The 17565-nt window shown below is 41.4% G+C and overlaps 1 protein-coding gene across 1 annotated transcript; it reads left to right on the forward strand.

Moving 5' to 3' along the window:
• Positions 1-2175: 2175 nt before the first annotated feature.
• Positions 2176-13858, forward strand: LOC306966073 (NACHT, LRR and PYD domains-containing protein 12-like; the record flags this gene model as incomplete). The annotated part of the gene is made up of 7 exons (XM_079560707.1): positions 2176-2503; positions 7195-7272; positions 7366-7416; positions 8352-10158; positions 11498-11584; positions 11662-11829; positions 13558-13858. The coding sequence occupies 7 exons, from the start codon at positions 2176-2178 to the stop codon at positions 13856-13858; spliced, it is 2820 nt and encodes a 939-aa protein (XP_079416833.1).
• Between the last annotated feature and the right edge of the window lie 3707 nt (positions 13859-17565).

Genomic DNA, 17565 nt, shown 5'->3' on the forward strand with positions numbered 1-17565 from the left:
TTAAAATGAACACTGCATGAGTGCATCTAGTAGTTGTGGTAGGCCGGGCTATAAATAACACATTTCTTGGGGGAGGACCCCCAAACCCCCCTTCAGAGTACCCTCCCACACTTTCAATAGGTTCTGATGGCCATGTGGGGTGGTGCCAAACCCCCTCTGATCCATATGCAGCTCCTGATGTGCTCAGTCATGTAGATCATAGACTTGCTTTTGGCTTAGAATTTAGTACGATTACGAGACACTATCGCCATGAAAAAGCCCCCCAGCTCATGACCGACCAATGTCTCACTCCAAAGTTTGGGGAAAAGGGCAGTCCTGCTAGTGATTCTTTCACTGTCAGTCTGGTCTGCGTTTTGGCCCAGTTTTACATTAAATGCTCGTCAAACGTCTGTGCGTCACTGTTAAAATGAAATGATTATTCTGTTGTCATTCTCCGTGAACATAACGTGGAGACAACTCACGTTCACTTGCATCGTCAGGGGAGGATGAGAGAGGGGGGGGCACTAGTGCAGTAAAGGCAGAAAGATGAAATGTGTTTTAATATGTATTTTTATACTAATACATTGCATACATTCTTACTTCTTTTAAATACATCTGGTGTGCTTCAAAATGCCTAATAAAGTATGGGAATTAAATATGGAGGAGAAGAAGGACTCACAAAGACATTAATGGTGAGGAGTGCTTTGGTGTCGCTGTTGTCAGTGAAATGGTGATAACCTATAGCCTACACATATAATATAATAAATGATGAGGGTGGTGACCTGTAGCCGCTGCTGCGGTTGGGGAGGTGTGATGTGTAATAGCGCAGAGCGCGCCTGGAGAGCCTTTGGCACAGCTGGACGTTCAGTTCCTCCACAGGTGTGGCGGGGGTGAACATCTGGGACTGCTTTACTTATTGCACGTGGGGATAATATTTTGCAAGTTTGTGATTTATTTCGTTGCGTTTGAGTTTTGGAATCGTCTTTGCAAGTGGTCAAAACACTACGTAGAATAAAGTCGTTTCTGAATCGGTTAAATGTAATGTACATACCCTCAATGGGAGCTTGGGGGCGCTGTTTTAGCAAACGTTATATATGGTCGTAATTCAGGGATAAGACAATCGACCACTTGTGTCGTTTTCTGTTGGAGGACAGTCTCGAATGGCTGGGCTATTCCAATTTCGCATGATCGCTGTGTCATTTGATATTAAAAAACAGAACATACCCAGCCCTACTTACAGCACTGATAACAAGCGGGGTCGGCAGGGCACCAGCATGTGTTTAACTAAACCGGCACAGTGTGAGGCCATGAAGCTGGTCTCCCTATAACTCTATAACTCTAAAGTCTTAAAAAACAAAAATGTATTCCAGTTTGTTAGACTTCTTACAGGAGGAATAGACCTAAGCTATCCCCAAAAATGAACAAACTACCGTGCACATTAGCTCTTTAAACTTACATAATGAATCAACCAAATTAACAGTAATTGTAGCTTAATTTCCCACTATGAATTTGCTGAAACTGAACTTAGCTCCCACTCACAGATTTCCCTCTCAAGTGAATAGACTTTGATTAGATGTTAACTATATATATATTAATAAATAGACTTTTTGTGACCATTTTGTTGGGTCTCATGAGATTTTTCTGTTGTTTCTGGCAAGTTCCAGGGAAACGTTTATGATTAATATTCTCCTTTGTGTGACTTGCCTTTTAACACAATTTCCACTTGAGTGAAATCAAATGGATTTCACAACCGCAGCACTTAGTGTGACCCAGTTCCTTTCCCTTTTGTCTGCACAATCTTCCAATGTAAACCCATTGATGGTTTATAGCACATTTTATTACCACCATATCTTAACTCAGCAACTGTTAAACAACATCAACTGGATACACCAAAGGTAGGTTGTCAACTTTTAGCACTAGCATTTGAATTCTTTGATTCTTAAGTGATAAAAACAATCTCTTCATGATTCGCCGACTGTGTTGCTGCCAAGTAGTTCAAACAGAACCGTTCAAGACTTGTGTTTGATGGACTATGGACTTTTTTTTTTTATTGCAGAGCTGCTTATCTGGAGACACAACACTTGGTCTGGAATGTGGCAGTGAGTAAAGAAGCGGGAGCGTAATGTAGACGCGACTGAAACCCTGTCATTTCATTTTGTTGTCCAGCCTCAGTTCTTTCCGTTATCGTTGGAGGCCATGACCTCCTCCTCCCAGCAGCTCCTCCGCTCCCACCGTGACCTGCTCCTGTCCTGGACGCGCGAGCACCCGGCCCCCCTGCTGCGCTGGCTGCACGACGCCGAGGTGCTCCCCCGCGCCCGTTACCTGTCCCTCCTGGAGATCTCGCCCTCCAACGCGGTGGCCCAGGCCCTGGAGGCAGTGAGCGCGTCGGAGCAGAGCAGCCAGAGGTTTCTCCAAGTCCTGGCAGAGGTGCAGGACTACTACGGACGTGACCTGCAGCTGTGGGTGGAGAGGCACTGCAGGAACGAGGCGCCCAAGATCCAAGAGGCACCTGCGGGCAGACAAGGTGAGGATTTGTGACTTCAACTTTAAGGGGAGACACTACAGGCAAAACTCATTTTTTTTCAGTTTTCAGGTTTTGGGCCTAATTGGTCTATGAACATATAAGCTTTCACCCGCAAACAGAAAATATACAGAATCTTCACAAAAACATGTTTAAATATTGCGCTGATTCAATGTTCCCCCATAGACTTAAATGGGAGAATGCAATTTCAAGGGCCTTTTTCTCAAAACACATTTTTCTGTCATTTTGGCGACACTATGTCCACGTCAGTAGGACCTAAAGACTTCAAATTTTCCAGCCTTGGACTGAACAATATTTGGAAGATTTTTTCAGAGGGATTTTTTATTATTTAATCCCTACACTGCATAAAGTAATTAACTAGATCAGTAGAAACATCTCAATTTGAGCATAATAATCCAATTTTTTGTCGTTTTGACTAGGTAAGTTGTTCTTGGGCATTTTTCCTAGATTATTTCACTTGTTCTGAGATGTTTCTGACTCGTTTCGATACATTTCGTCCTTATTTCAGGTCATTTTCTTTGCCAATGGGGAAAGAAAAACGGTCTTGTCTCATTGGCAATTTTACTTTTCTTATTTCAAGCGAGATTTACCCTAGAACTGGTCTGAAATGTCCTCAAACAAGCAAAGTAAACTTGGTCCGATCAGGAAAAATGTCTAAATTATTAAGACAATGCTTGATATTTACTTCAGGGTAGCCCCATTTATTGAGTTTTGAATGTCAAAAGTGAGGCGAAAATTAAATTTTTACACATTTTTCCACTAAAAAACAGCTTATTTTAAAACTAAACAAGAAATCCAAAATCCCCTCTGAGAAAGTCTTGGTAACTCATTTATCGATAAAATGAAACCATAAATTTGAATGTAGCTCTATCCATTATTCAGATTTCGTCGCCGAAAAGATGGGAAATTTGGGGCATTTTTAGGCATAAAACACCTTGTTCTTATATGAAAAGATAAAACGACAGAAAACATATTTTTTCCTCACATTTATGCCAGTGATCTACAGCAAAAGCTTCAAATTGATATCTGTAAATCTACATTTTTCCCTATTCACCTGCAGTGTCTCGCCTTAGTGTAATGTGAGTTTTTTCAGGTGATAAGGCTATAATAAGGGTACATGAATCAACACTGGTTTGCAACAAATTTGGTGTTGGTTTTGTGAGCTGATTTCGAGCCATTTTGATGAATCGGAAAATCACATTGTTTTTGCTCAGTCTGGTCAGTTTTTTACCCCTCGGCCATATTTTGCCAGAGGGTACTGTCTTTATAACGTCTCTGTCTGTCCACAGTTCGGGTGACACTGAGGTTGGTTGCATTTGTGCACATATAATTAAACCTACTAAAATAAAACAACCCCCAATATGAAAAACGCGGAAAATATTTATAATAAATCCTGTATCACACAATTAAACAAAGGCAATTAACTTATTAATGATCATGAGTAATTTATTGGTTTATTTGGTCGGGATAGTGCATGGGGGTATTATTCTTTTTTCAATCACATAGCACCAGTCTATATCACACTACAATGATGACCAAACCTTCTGTTGGTCTGTAAATGCAGTAAATTAGAATAACTGCCTTGTATAAAATGTCTCTCTCAAAATGGCTGTAGTGAATGTCTTGAAATAGGCCTCTGTCTCTTTAAGAACCTCTGAGCCTTTCCGACACGCCCCCTCCACACGCTGTCTGTGGCATCAGTGGGGAGGGGGTTCTGCTGAGGAGCAGTGGTTGGTTACTCGGCTGGTGACGAAAGCTCGGAGGCGTCTCCAGGAGGTGGGGGCGTTCCTAGGAGGACTCAGGCAAACCTATCCCTAAAATGGCCGCCATCAGAGTTTTTACAGATTACTCAAAAATACGTGAATGTGCCAAGGCAACACTTCAGGCATGATTTTAATGAGGGAATGACATAATAACATGATGTAAAGCTTGAAAAAGTCGATTTTGCATAATACCCCCCCTTTAATGAACACACATTGGTCTCATGCATGTAAATAAGCCGCACCAGATTGTAGCCTCGGGTTAATTTCCACTGCGCACTCTCAAACACACTCTCCTTCTTCCTGACCTATTGTACATGTTTTTAATGGTAGGAGAAACCGGGGTACCTGGAGGAAACCGACGCAGAACACAAAGAATTCTGTGCAGAAGATGCAGAAGGGAGCGAGGACCAAGCTTTACATAAACTTACAGCATAAATGAATTCACCACTTTATCATGAATTCATTCATGAGTGTTCCTCTAACTTCAAAGACATGAACATGTGAGTTAAGAGAGCAATTAATTATTTCTAAGCAAATTAACGTAATAATAATTAAAAAAAAAAAAAAAAAGGAATAATCCAACATACCTATCTTTGCAAGGTAGCCCTCTCTATTTTCAATGTGTTTTTTTAGTTTTGTATGCACTGTGTTTCCTGTTAGTTACCCTTTGGCGTTTTGCATTTGAAATCCATCCGGGAAATGTTCATGATGTGATTTAATTTAAACTGTCGACAATCGTTATTTTTCTGGGGCGATGATGGCTCAGAGGTAGAGCAGGCCGTGCTGTTCAAATCCCGGTTTGAGATTAAAGGCACAGGTGAGCTAACTGTGTTAATGAGTGTTTCCTCAGCCTAATGAACTCTAATCATTTCACAATGACGTCATGACGAATTCGTGCATCAGTTCATCAAGAATCAAGCATTAATTCAAGTGCAAAAAAAAAAATGTTCCTACGGGGATCAATACGACAGAGGAGATCAGACTTGATCCAAAACGAACTGGAGACCACAGTCCCGTTTCTCTTGACAATGCATCCATCAAGCAGCTGCAAGTCCCTGTGGACAATTTATATTTGCGGATACAGCTGTGCATGTATTTCTGAAGAAATTGGGTGCATGCTGTATGCAGTAAAAACACTTCCTCAATTGACAAGAACGTAGTTTTCACTTTTACTTGAGTAATTATTCAGGTCACAACTTTAAATATTTTTTGTATCTTCTAGTTGAAGGAATCAAACCATCAACAATATGACAGCACAAATACTGTACATCCACCAGGTTGTCAGGAAGCTGAACTCTCCCCTTCCCTCCCATTGCTTCCCACTATTGGGTTATGTGCTATAACCATAGTCTGCAAAATCAAGAATGGACTAATTGTGACCTACTTCTGACAAACAAAGCAAAAAAAAAAAAAACTTTTCTATATTTCAGGACTTTTGACATAGGGCCTCATTTCCTAGTAATTCAGAGTGTTGTTGATTTCTTGAGATATTTTTTTCTTAAATTCATGCAGTTCTTATATTTGAAGAGCTTAGTGGCGCTAGGCTAGTGCATTTCTATGGTATCAGCTAGCCTGCATTAAAAACAGTCTGACCCGCTCCACAGAGCACCTGAGGCAAATCACTTGTAACGCCAGACTAACCATATAAATGTCTGTGTTAATAGAATCATTATAACTGTTTTGCATTTATATTTGAGCAGCACCAGCTTCGTGGTTGTTTAAGCTACGCAGCGCCGGAGTGATCTGCTAGAAAATAGTCCCTCAAAATGCGATCATTCATGTGATACAAGGTCAGTTATATTAAAAAATTATTCTATCGACACAGACATTTATATGGTTAGTCTGGCGTTATAAGTGATTTGCCTCAGGTGCTCTGTGGAGCGGGTCAGACTGTTTTTAATGCAGGCTCGCTGATACCATAGAAATGCACTAGCCTAGCGCCACTAAGCTCTTCAAATATAAGAACTGCATGAATTTAAGATAAAAATATCTCCAGAAATCAACAACACTCTGGACAACTAGGAAACGAGGCCCTATGTCAAAAATCCCGAAATATCCCTTTAAGATCCTTATGACATAACAACAAATCAGCAGCCAAAAACAACACTTTCTAATAATAATTGTTGATTCTTCTCTAGTCAAAATGAGGTGGTCGATTTTGCACATTTTATAAAATTTGTAATACATATAGACTTCGAGACTATCACTATGAGCAGCATTGGACCTGTGAAGTAGAGCAATGACGCACATATGCATAAGTATTTAATATTGCTATTCATATGGTGAGGCTGTAAGTGAAATAGTGTCTGTACGCATGCTCTCGTCTCCGCAAACAGTCTGTCCTTAGGCCACCATAAACTGGCCAGCCAGCGAGCAGAGAAAAACGTCTTCAATCCAATCCCAAAAGCATTACAAGCTATTTAGGTGTCACAAAGTTTAATTATTGTTGTCGTCTGCATTTTTCATTGGGAGCTGTGAGCATTGGAACCCAGCCGAGCATATTTATGAGCGCGGGGACAGGGCCGGACTTGGACACTCGCCACATACAATGCAGCCAGCAAACAGACGCGCAATAATCACACGAGCAGAGAGCACAGTCAAATTCACTCAAGGACACATTTGGGTATAGACAGAAAGATGGAAGTGAATGTTTTAAAACTAAGATGGAAATATACAAGAATCAGACACATTTTCTCTGTAATCTTATTGGGAAATGCACTTATCGCAAAAGTGAAGATGCTGTTTTTCCAATCAACCAGTCAATAACGTCTGACAACTACAAAATGTATTAATGTGTTTTCTTCCGCACAGATTAAAACTGTTCATCAAACTGGCCTCAAATTACTTTCTGAATCGATATAGACAAACACAAAAGCAGTGCAGCTTTAACAGGCTCCTTTCTATCCACAGACAAGAAACCGAAGAGTCCCTTTTCCAAGCTATTCAAAGGAAAGAGCATGGATTTCACACTACCGGCACAACACCAAGGTACTTCAAATTTCAAAGAGCTTCTAATAGCGCCACAGTACATTTGGTTCGAAGTGGTTTTTCATGTGCGTAACGCGTGTATTTTGGGTACAGGCAAAAATGAGCTGAACGCAAGAAAGAACATGAAGTCCGGCAACATCCGACGTAAGTGCACGCGACATGTCATCAATGCTTAACTTTGGGCACTTTGCTTTATATACTGCACATACAATAATCTGGTAAAATGTGTAAGACAAGGCAAGGCAAGTTTATTTGTAGAGCACAATTCATACACAAGGCAATTCAAAGTGCTTCACAGTTAAAGCAGCATAAAATATAAGAAAAACAAATACAATCAATAAAATATCAACATAAAATGAATCAATTACCGTAAAAGGCAAGAGTGTAGATAAAATACTTTCAGTTACATGCATTTTTAAGTCTTGTTTGGATTCGCTCTGTCTTGAGCACTAGTTTTAAGTCTTGTTTTGACTCGCTCTGTCTTGAGTATTATTTCGCTCTGTCTTGAGCACTAGTTTTAAGTCTTGTTTTGACTCGCTCTGTCTTGAGTATTATTTCGCTCTGTCTTGAGCACTAGTTTTAAGTCTTGTTTTGACTCGCTCTGTCTTGAACTATTTTAAGTCTTGTTTTGACTCACTCTGTCTTGAGTATTATTTCGCTCTGTCTTGAGCACTATTTTTGAGTCTTGTTTTGACTCGCTCTGTCTTGAGCACTATTTCGCTCTGTCTTGAGCACTATTTCGCTCTGTCTTGAGCACTATTTTTACTTGCTCGTTCACACAAAGTTACCTAACCTCTGTTTTGTCGCTCCTTCTCCTCTGGACATCAACATAAAAATTTATCAATTACAGTAAAAGGCAAGAGTGCAGATAAAACACTGAAGAACACTTCTACTTGCTTACCTACTAGTTATCAACCATTATTGCAAGTCGATGTTTCAGTTTAGACCACTGCAGCGAAGAGAGTCCCTACTTTGTGAAACATTGCCCGACAATGACAATAAACGTTATTCTGAACACCCCAAAGTTCTATTGCCGAGATGGTCCTTTAAATTGTCCTTGTTGTATTATTTCTCCCCAGTTGCTATATCTGCCCACAAAACCACTTTACTGAAGCGCACCGAGCAACTCAAGAGCTACTCAGAGGGGGAAGGCGGCTCCGCGAACTCAGCCTCCCACATCGAGATCCGCTACACCGACCTCTTCGTCACGGAAGACAACGAGTTTGTGGACGGCAATCGGCACGAGTACTTCGACCTGGCCAGCCGACGCGCCCGCATATACGTCCATCAGGCCTGTCAGCGCATCCGGCCCAGCCATCTGCTCGCGCCGCAGGAGCCGTCGGGTCGACCCCCCAAAAGAGTCAAAGTCAAAGGCATAGCAGGCATTGGCAAGAGCGTGGCGGTCCAGAGGCTGCTGTACGAATGGGCCATCGGGAAGAACATGCGCGAGTTCGATTGTGTTTTTGACCTGCGATTCCGAGAGCTCAACCTTGCCAACGGTCCGGTGAGCTTGATGGAACTGCTCAGCGAACGGTTCCGGTACCTTAAAGAAGTTCTCGGAGATCTTTTCACGTCACCAAGCTCCCTTCTCTTCATTCTGGATGGTTTGGATGAGTTTAAATTCCCCCTCAGCTGGAACAACCAAGCAAAGGACATTGGAATCGATTCAAAGGTGCCGGTGTCAGAGCTAATGGTCGCTTTGATTACGGGAAGCCTTCTCCCCGAGTCCTCGGTCATTCTCACATCGAGACCCTCCACCGAGGCTCCAAAGCGCCTCTTCCAGAGATGCTGCGTCGTCTTGGGCTTCGAAGAGGAGCAAGTGAAGGAATACACGTACAAGTTCTACAAAAACACTCAAGTGGCTGACAAGGTCTACGACTACATCTTGAACAATGACAGTCTCTTCGTCTTGTCCTTCATCCCGCTCTACTGCTACATCATTTGCACGGCCATGGCTGAGTTCTTCTCGTCCCAAAACCAAGACGGCGAAGTTGAGAGATCTCTGGAGCTCAATCCACCGAGAACTGTGAGCGAGGTTTACTTCTGCTACCTCTTCACAGCGGTCAAGCACCACGCGCTGAAGGGAACCACAGATAGAAACACGACAAAAGCCCAGGTCCTATCTCTTGCCAAACAGCAGCTCGCCAACTTGGGGAAACTGGCTTATGAGAATCTTTTACAGAAAAAGATCATGTTCGACAAAAACGATCTGGAGAAGTATGGGGTCTCACCTGCTGATGTTCAGAGCACTTTCCTCTGCCAGATTCTCCAGCCGCTCAAGGAGGAGACAGTGGAGATGTATTCCTTCTTCCACTTGACCGTCCAAGAGCACTTGGCAGCGCTGTATTGCGCGACCAACCTTTCAACCCAAGACGACGTACTCCAAGCTCTGGACTTGTGGTGTTTTGGGAAACCTCCATCGTCTTCTGCGTCCCCTCTTCGTGATACAGAGCTCCACATGGACAAGTTGGAGGGCCTGCAAATGTTCACCCGCTTCTTCATGGGCATGTTGAGGGCACGGCTCGCAGGACATTTGGAGGGTCTTGTGGACTGTCCGGTGGAGGAAGCCGACGGTCTCCCTGCTGTGGTCGGTGCGTGGTTCAGAGATCAGTTTAAAGAGAGAAGGCTGCAGAACCTTGAAGCTCTGAACCTTCTCCACTGTCTGATGGAGTTCCACATGGAGGACACCACCAGCGTCGCGGCGCCAGAGATCAAGAGACTAAACCTGTTCAAAATGAAGTTGAGTGTTGTGGACTGTGCCGCCATGCATTATGTCCTACAGTTCTCCCCACACAAGCTACAGGAGCTCAACCTGGGATACTCCAATATTGGAAATAGAGGGCTGAGCCGACTGGGGCCCATCCTGCACCGCTGCGAGTCGCTCTAGTGAGTATTCGCCTTGTGTAAGCAGTTTTAGGTTGTATGGAAAGATGGACATGGGCTAGATTAAATCTGGAGCGAGAACTAATTTGGCAGATTATCAAGCAGGAAGAAGTGGAGTTTAAACTATTAGCTGCAGCCCAAAATCATTTCTGGCTCTCCCAATCTATCCATACTGAGATATGTTCATACCTGAGCTTACCTGAGCTTAGATGATGCGTAACTGTCTGGTCTTCTTGCATGACTGAGCGAACGCAAAGATGTTGTTAGCATTTAGCCTCTCCTCCTCTTCTCTATGGACCAAACGTGGGTGAAGTTAGAAGTGACCAAGCTCTTCCACACTTCCTCTATTTAAAAATGGTTACATGAGTAAAGGCAAGGGGTGCTATATGGTAAGAAAAATAACACCTTAGGAGCACTTTGACGTCCAAATCATCTAAGCTCAGGTAAGACAATATGGAAAAAAAAACGGTGGCCTGTTCCTTTAAATAAACCTATTCAGACAATGTACTATTTGTCTAATGACAACATTAGTCTATAGACAAATAGTGTCTAATGGCAACATCCATTCATGCTGTTGTTCTGTGTTAAATTGTTTTTTAAAGAATATTATCTTCTTCTATTGTTATGCATGCCCCTATAGTTTTGTAGTTGTAAAGTTTTTATAGTTTACTATTTATCTACATCACAAGGTGTTATGTTTCATGTTGCGCCGGAAAAAAATTCTTAGTATGTGAACCTGTTCACTGACAAAGGCAATAAAATCTATTCTGAACATTACCCCTCGGCCTAATCTAGCACCTTACTGATAATAAACAAGTTTCAAGTAGATTAAAATGAGATACTACCACATCTCACAACTTTTAACATAGGTTGCATAGTATTTTTTGCAATATTATTCCATGATGATTACAGTCGCGAGATATGAAGTAAACACTGGTTTGAACTCGTATGAGATTTTTAATGTTTACAATTAGACACACATGTAGATGTAGTTTGTGTGTAAGATTATATATATATATTTTCATAATATATTCTAAGCAATATTCTAGGCCAATTTCCAGCCAGAAAGAGTTGTGAGGGATGTCCAACCCTAGTACGAAGGGTGAAATTAATTGGCAATAAACCTATATAGCTTAAGGGCAACCCACCCAGCCTTTACTTTTGTATTAACTTTTAAAATTGCAGGAGATGCAGGTGTGTTCATGAACATGCACAGTGCAAATAAACCAGTAAATAAAAACAGAATGTGTGAAATAGGCTACACTACATTTTAAAAGGTAGTAGACACTTTATAAACAACAATTGAGTCTTACTGAAATCATCTTCATCTTCTCTCTTTCAGTTTGAGGTACAACTGCTTAGACAGACAAGCAGCTATTTTGGAATCAGCCATTTTGAAGTCAAACGAATGTCAAGTGAAGAAGCTGTTGTAAGTCAGTCACGGGTTCCTGTTTTGTCTTTAAAGTGGTCACTGCTAAACTGATGTTCTGTCCTGTTCTCCTGCAGCATGTGTGGGAACAACCTGGGCCCCGAGGGCGTGCTGGAGCTGTGGAACGCCCTGGAGCACAACACCACGGTGGAGGAGCTGTACCTGGACATCACAGGCATCACAGAGAGGGGGACACAAAACATCGTCCAGTGTCTCAGCAAAAACACTGCTCTGAAGACACTGACGTAAGACACTTGTTCATGTCCCAGCAAACACCGCCCTCTGCTGGATCCGCACTGAAACACCTCTTCACATGCTCGAGTCTATGTCTCAAAGCAAGTGCATAGTTTCTTTCATATCTCCTCGAACATGCAAATGTAGGAAAAAAACAAAGAAGCGTCTGAAATATACCTCTAAAATAAATGCAACCCCTAAATAAATGATGCTTAATTGTGATAATTCATTACAAAGGCCATAATTAACTTGATTAACATTATAATCGAGGCTCACCAGCAAAAATTATACTAATGACTATTTACTGTAATAGAAGAAATGGCATTATGTTGTGATATTTATTACCCCATTTTTCCACAATAGTTGAAATAAGGAGCTATAAAACATTCTCATCGAAAAATGTAAACTGTAAAACTTTATTCAAAATAATTGTTTTTCGTCAACTTATTTTTTACATGCAATTTACAATATGAGCTTTCCTCGTCAACTTCTCATGAAGATGATCCCAGAAATCTGATTTCTAGACCACAGTTTCTCTAACGCCTTTCTTTCATTACCAAATACAGTGCCTTAAATTGGTTTCTGTTGAATTTAAAGATCATTTATTTACATTAAACCAAATCTTACATTAGAGGTGCATTGTGGAATTTTTTATACAAAGCTTGATTGTTTGTGCTTAAAGAGGGGGTAATATGCTGTTTTCAATCACATAGCACCAGTCTATATCACACTACAATGATGACCAAACCTTCTGTTGGTCTGTAAATGCAGTAAATTAGAATAACTGCCTTGTATAAAATGTCTCTCTCAAAATGGCTGTAGTGAATGTCTTGAAATAGCCCTCTGTCTCTTTAAGAACCTCTGAGCCTTTCCGACACGCCCCCTCCACACGTTGTCTGTGGCATCAGTGGGGAGGGGGTTCTGCTGAGGAGCAGTGGTTGGTTACTCGGCTGGTGACGAAAGCTCGGAGGCGTCTCCAGGAGGTGGGGGCGTTCCTAGGAGGACTCAGGCAAAGCTATCCCTAAAATGGCCGCCATCAGAGTTTTTACAGATTACTCAAAAATACGTGAATGTGCCAAGGCAACACTTCAGGCATGTTTTTAATGAGGGAGTGACATAATAACAAAAAGTCAATTTTGCATCATACCCCCCCTTTAAAGGGACTAGATGCAAGTTAGCCACTTTATACTCACTACTGCCACCTCAGGTCGTACGTGTAACTGCACCTTCTATATTAAGCTCGTGCATGACGGCGATTCGGACCCGAAGTAACACCTTTTTGAGTGACAGTGCAGGAGTTTAGAGGCAGTTGTGGTGAACGAGTCTGAGCTCATTCTACACATTTGGACATTTAAGGGGAGGAAATTAGATTATTTGACCATTTTAAAACTCTGCATAGTCCCTTTAAGCAGCTGTATGTGTGGTTAGTATGGCGCCTTTACTTCTACAACTTCTACAACGCTGCAGGATCAATAATAAGGTTTTCTGGTTGTCTGGTGCGTCAACCATGAAAACCCTAAAATAATTGATCTTGGAGAATCATAGAGGCCACTGTGATGGAAAATAAAGGCGCCATGCTGACCATCCATTCAGTCACAAAAAGGTCACACAAAAGTTACATAATGCACCTTTGAACATTTTCTCTTCAATGTGAGCAAAGCTTTTCAAGAGATGATCTATCTTTATGAATATTTTAAATCATTTTGACAGTAAATGATGATTCTTTTCCTCCATTTTAGTGTTGTGGGGAACGACATTGGAGAAGAAGGCCGGAGGAGGCTCCAGCAGCTCCAGCGGTGCAGACCACACCTCCGGATCATTGCCAACTTCGTGGACGACGCGGGGCTGCTGCAGGCCTATCTGGACTGGGTGGAGGAGATCCGGGCTGACCGCGACCAGATGGAGTCGGTGAAGAACGCCGACGCCCTGCGCTCAGTGCTCCGGGGGCTGCAGGTCGCTGGAGAGGTGCAGGCAGAGAACGCACAGAAGGCCAGGGAGCTGCAGACCAAGATCACACAGCTGCTGGAGCCGCTCAGATAACAAGGAAACAAAAGTACATGAAGTAAAGGCATGAGGTTGCAAAGCCAAGGAGTAAAATATGAACCTTTTAGATCACGTGTAAATATATGTAAAAAACAAAAAAACAATTCAGCTCTAAAAGGCGAGTCTTTCTGGTGACTCAGATGAAAGACTAAACTTTAATATGATCTAATGGAGATATTTTCAGTATTTTAGTAGGTGTGTTGATCTCTGATGTGTATTCATCTAAATCCTCTTGGGGCCAAAGCATTTACACCAGGGGTCACCAACGTGGTGCCCGCGGGCACCCAGGGGCCCTTTGGGGCATGTCCAGTAGCCCTTGGGTCTTTTTCTAAAGTGTAAAACACTTCATTTTCTTGAATCTAATTCTTAAAATTACAGTTATTTCGGTTCTTGTGACTCAGTATGAGTTTAAAATAAAGCTATTTTAATATAATATGGGGTCAATATCCAAGTGAACAGTGTACGTTTAAGTCTTTAGGATTTGTTTTTAACTGGTAGCCCTCGAACAACTTAATGCTCTTAAAGTAGCCCTCAGCTGAAATAAGGTTGGTGACCCCTGATTTACACTGTCATCAAGTCCAGCTATTTCATCTGAGGATTCCTGCAAAAAATATCATCCTCAAAATGATTTTGAAAAGGTTATCCATTCATTTGTAATTATTCTTATTATTATATTGTAATCCCCTGTATATTGGATTGCTCTCCAGAGTGTACAAAACACTGCAGCCCACCTCCTGATTAAACAAAGAGGCGTGAGCACATCAGCCCTGTTCTGCGCACCTTACACTGGCTCCCTGTCAGCTTTCGTGTCCAATTTAAAGGCGCATTATGCAACATTTATACCCCAAAAAAGTGATGTTTGTGTGTATTTGACATTGCAGTGACCCAGTGGCTGTGTGAGTGGTCAGCATGACGCCTTTACTTTCCATCACAGTGGTCTCTACAACGCTCCAGGATCAATTGTTTTGTTGTTTTTTCTGGTGAGAGGCTCCGTCAGCAGAGAAAACCTTCTTAACAATTGATTCTGGAGCGCCTTAGAGACCTCTGTGATGCAAAGTAAAGGCGTCATGCTGACCACTCACACAGCCACTGGGTCACGACAAGGTCAAACACTCACATATATACATTTCCCCCCCCCCCAAAAAAAAAAAAATTGCATAATGCACCTTTAGGGTTTTGTTGATTGTTTTTAAATATCTGCACTTTTTGGGCCCATCTTATTACACATTCTGTTCTATAACTCAGCAAAAAAATGTTGTTAATGCCCTAATGCTAATGCTAATGCTAATGCTATGCTAGTGTTAATGCTAATGTCCTAACTGACACCTGCAGTATTCCCACAGGACTCCAATACGAGCTGGCTGAGTGTATCTTTGCTGCTTATCTTTGATTTCTTTGTGTTGTTATTGTGAAGCACTTTTGTAGCTGAAGTTGTTTTAAAATGTGCTGGACCTTTTTAGGTGAAAAATAAAATGGTTGTACTTTTGTGTATTTGACCTTTTAGTGACCCACAGGCAGCATGAGAGGTCAGCATGGCGCTTTTACTTCCCATCACAACGCCCCAGGATCAATTGCTAAGTAAGTTTCCGGTGAGTGGGTCCGTCATCAGTGAAAACCTACCAGAAACAAGTGTAAAAACAAATGATCCTGGAGTGTTGTAGAGGCCACCGTGTCATGGGGTCACTGCAAGGTCAATTACACACAAATATAACCATTTTTCCTCCATATAAGAAGTTCCATAATGCGCCTTTAAATTGAACCAAATACACTGGGGGTGAAGAGCTTCGGGGCAGAGTTTTGATTGATTGACTGACAACTTTTATTTTAATAAAATGGTTTCTAATGCGAGCATGGCCATCATTAACCCCTTAAACTCCCACCTGAACCGAGCACATTTTCTCCAGCTTTACCCCAATCCAAAAGCTTCTGGAAAAAAGGTGTGAAAATAGCAACAAAACTGAGATGAAAACGAGGATGAAAATGTGAAAAAAGGAAGAAAAAATGGACGAAAAAATGGACAAAAATTGGACGAAAAATTGAGAAAAATTGGACGAAAAATGAAAAAAAAAAAGGGGAAAAATGAAAAAATGGCCAAAAAAATGACAAAAATTGGAAAAAAATTGGACGAAAAATTTAGGAAAAAATGGACGAAAAAGTGATAAGAATTTGACAAAAAAATGTTAATAATTTGACGAAAAAGTGATAAAAAAGAGACAAAAAAAAGTGATGGAAAAAAATCTGATGATGTGAGGAAAAAGATCAATTTAGTTCTGTAGGTCTTAGCTTTCAAATGAGGTGTTACACTGGCCTACAGGATTTTGAGTAAAGCTGAACTGGAGAAAATGCTCTCGCTTCAGGCGGGAGTTAAGAGGTTAAACTTGGTAAGCAGCCTTTTAAAGAAAAATAATCAATATAAAGCGACATCAGATTTGCAGTGTGAAGCGCCGCCCACCAGATGGCGCCATGTAGACAGTGTAGGAAATGTAACCTGTTTGAAAGCTGTAATATAAACTGATGCTTTTCTTTTTCTATTAAGACTCCAGGATTTTTTTTTTAGTTTAGGTTAAAAAGTATCGCATAGTAAATAATCCATCCTCTAGGTCCATTTACAAGCTTTCATTGTAAACGTATCTCTGCAGTTTATGTGGTTTAGTTTTGATATTGTCTCTTGACAGATTTTTTTTTATATATAATTATGAATGTGGGTGGCACGGTAGCACAGCGGTTAGTGCTTGTGCTTCACAGCTAGAAGGTCCGGGTTCGATTCCCACAGAGGACGGGGCCTTTCTGTGTGGAGTTTGCATGTTCTCCCCGTGTTTGCGTAGGTTTCCTCCGGGTACTCCGGTTTCCCCTACCACTAAAAACATGTACAATAGGCCAGGATGTTTGAGAGTGCGCATGGGGGACGACGGATGAAAATTAGCCTAAGGCTACAATCCGGTGTGGCTTGTTCATTAACTTGCACTGTCCTTACCAAATAAACCATAAATAAAATAAACAAAAATAATAAAATGAATCATGCACTGATATTGTGTACTTGGTGTATCTGCGTATGTAACCTTATAGGGCTGGGTACCCTTAACCTAAACCAGTATGGTGTTGAAAAATAAAGTATAGGTTCTAGTGGTATGGAAAAAAGTATCAACGTATCGAAAGTATCTGATATCTTATGGTCCGACTTTTGAAGCTGTTGGTCCAGGGACAGCTTTAAAGGAAGTGACTTTTGATTGTGTCAGCTCAAACAAATGAAAATAAATAAAGTGTCATCGTTATTTTTTCTCCTTTGTTCTGATTAATATTTCCCCTATTTTCTCTACACAATTCTTCCTAGTTGTACATTTGCAGATCTTCCACAAGTGATTGCTCTGTTTTCTGCTTCTGCGTGACTAATATTTTAGTGTAGGTGCTGGAAAAAGCATTGCTCAGGTATCGGCATCGAAAAGTATTGTTAAAGTACCAATATAAAGAAAAGAACCCAATTTACAGCCACCGCAGAAAGCACATACTTGGTCATAATTGATTGTTATCGTAAAAGCCCGATTAAAGTTCTCGAGTTGATGTACCAGGACAGACTTCTGAATTCTGAAGATTTCCAAAAGATATAAAGAAATAAGATAGAAGAAATGGGATCGGGCCAAACCGCCTTTGCTATTCCTGATCCCGTCAGACCTCGGAAGCTAAGCAGGGAAGGGCCCGGTCGGTAT

This window comes from Gobius niger (assembly GCF_951799975.1).
Source record: "Gobius niger genome assembly, chromosome: 8".
NCBI classification, from domain to species: Eukaryota; Metazoa; Chordata; class Actinopteri; order Gobiiformes; family Gobiidae; genus Gobius; species Gobius niger.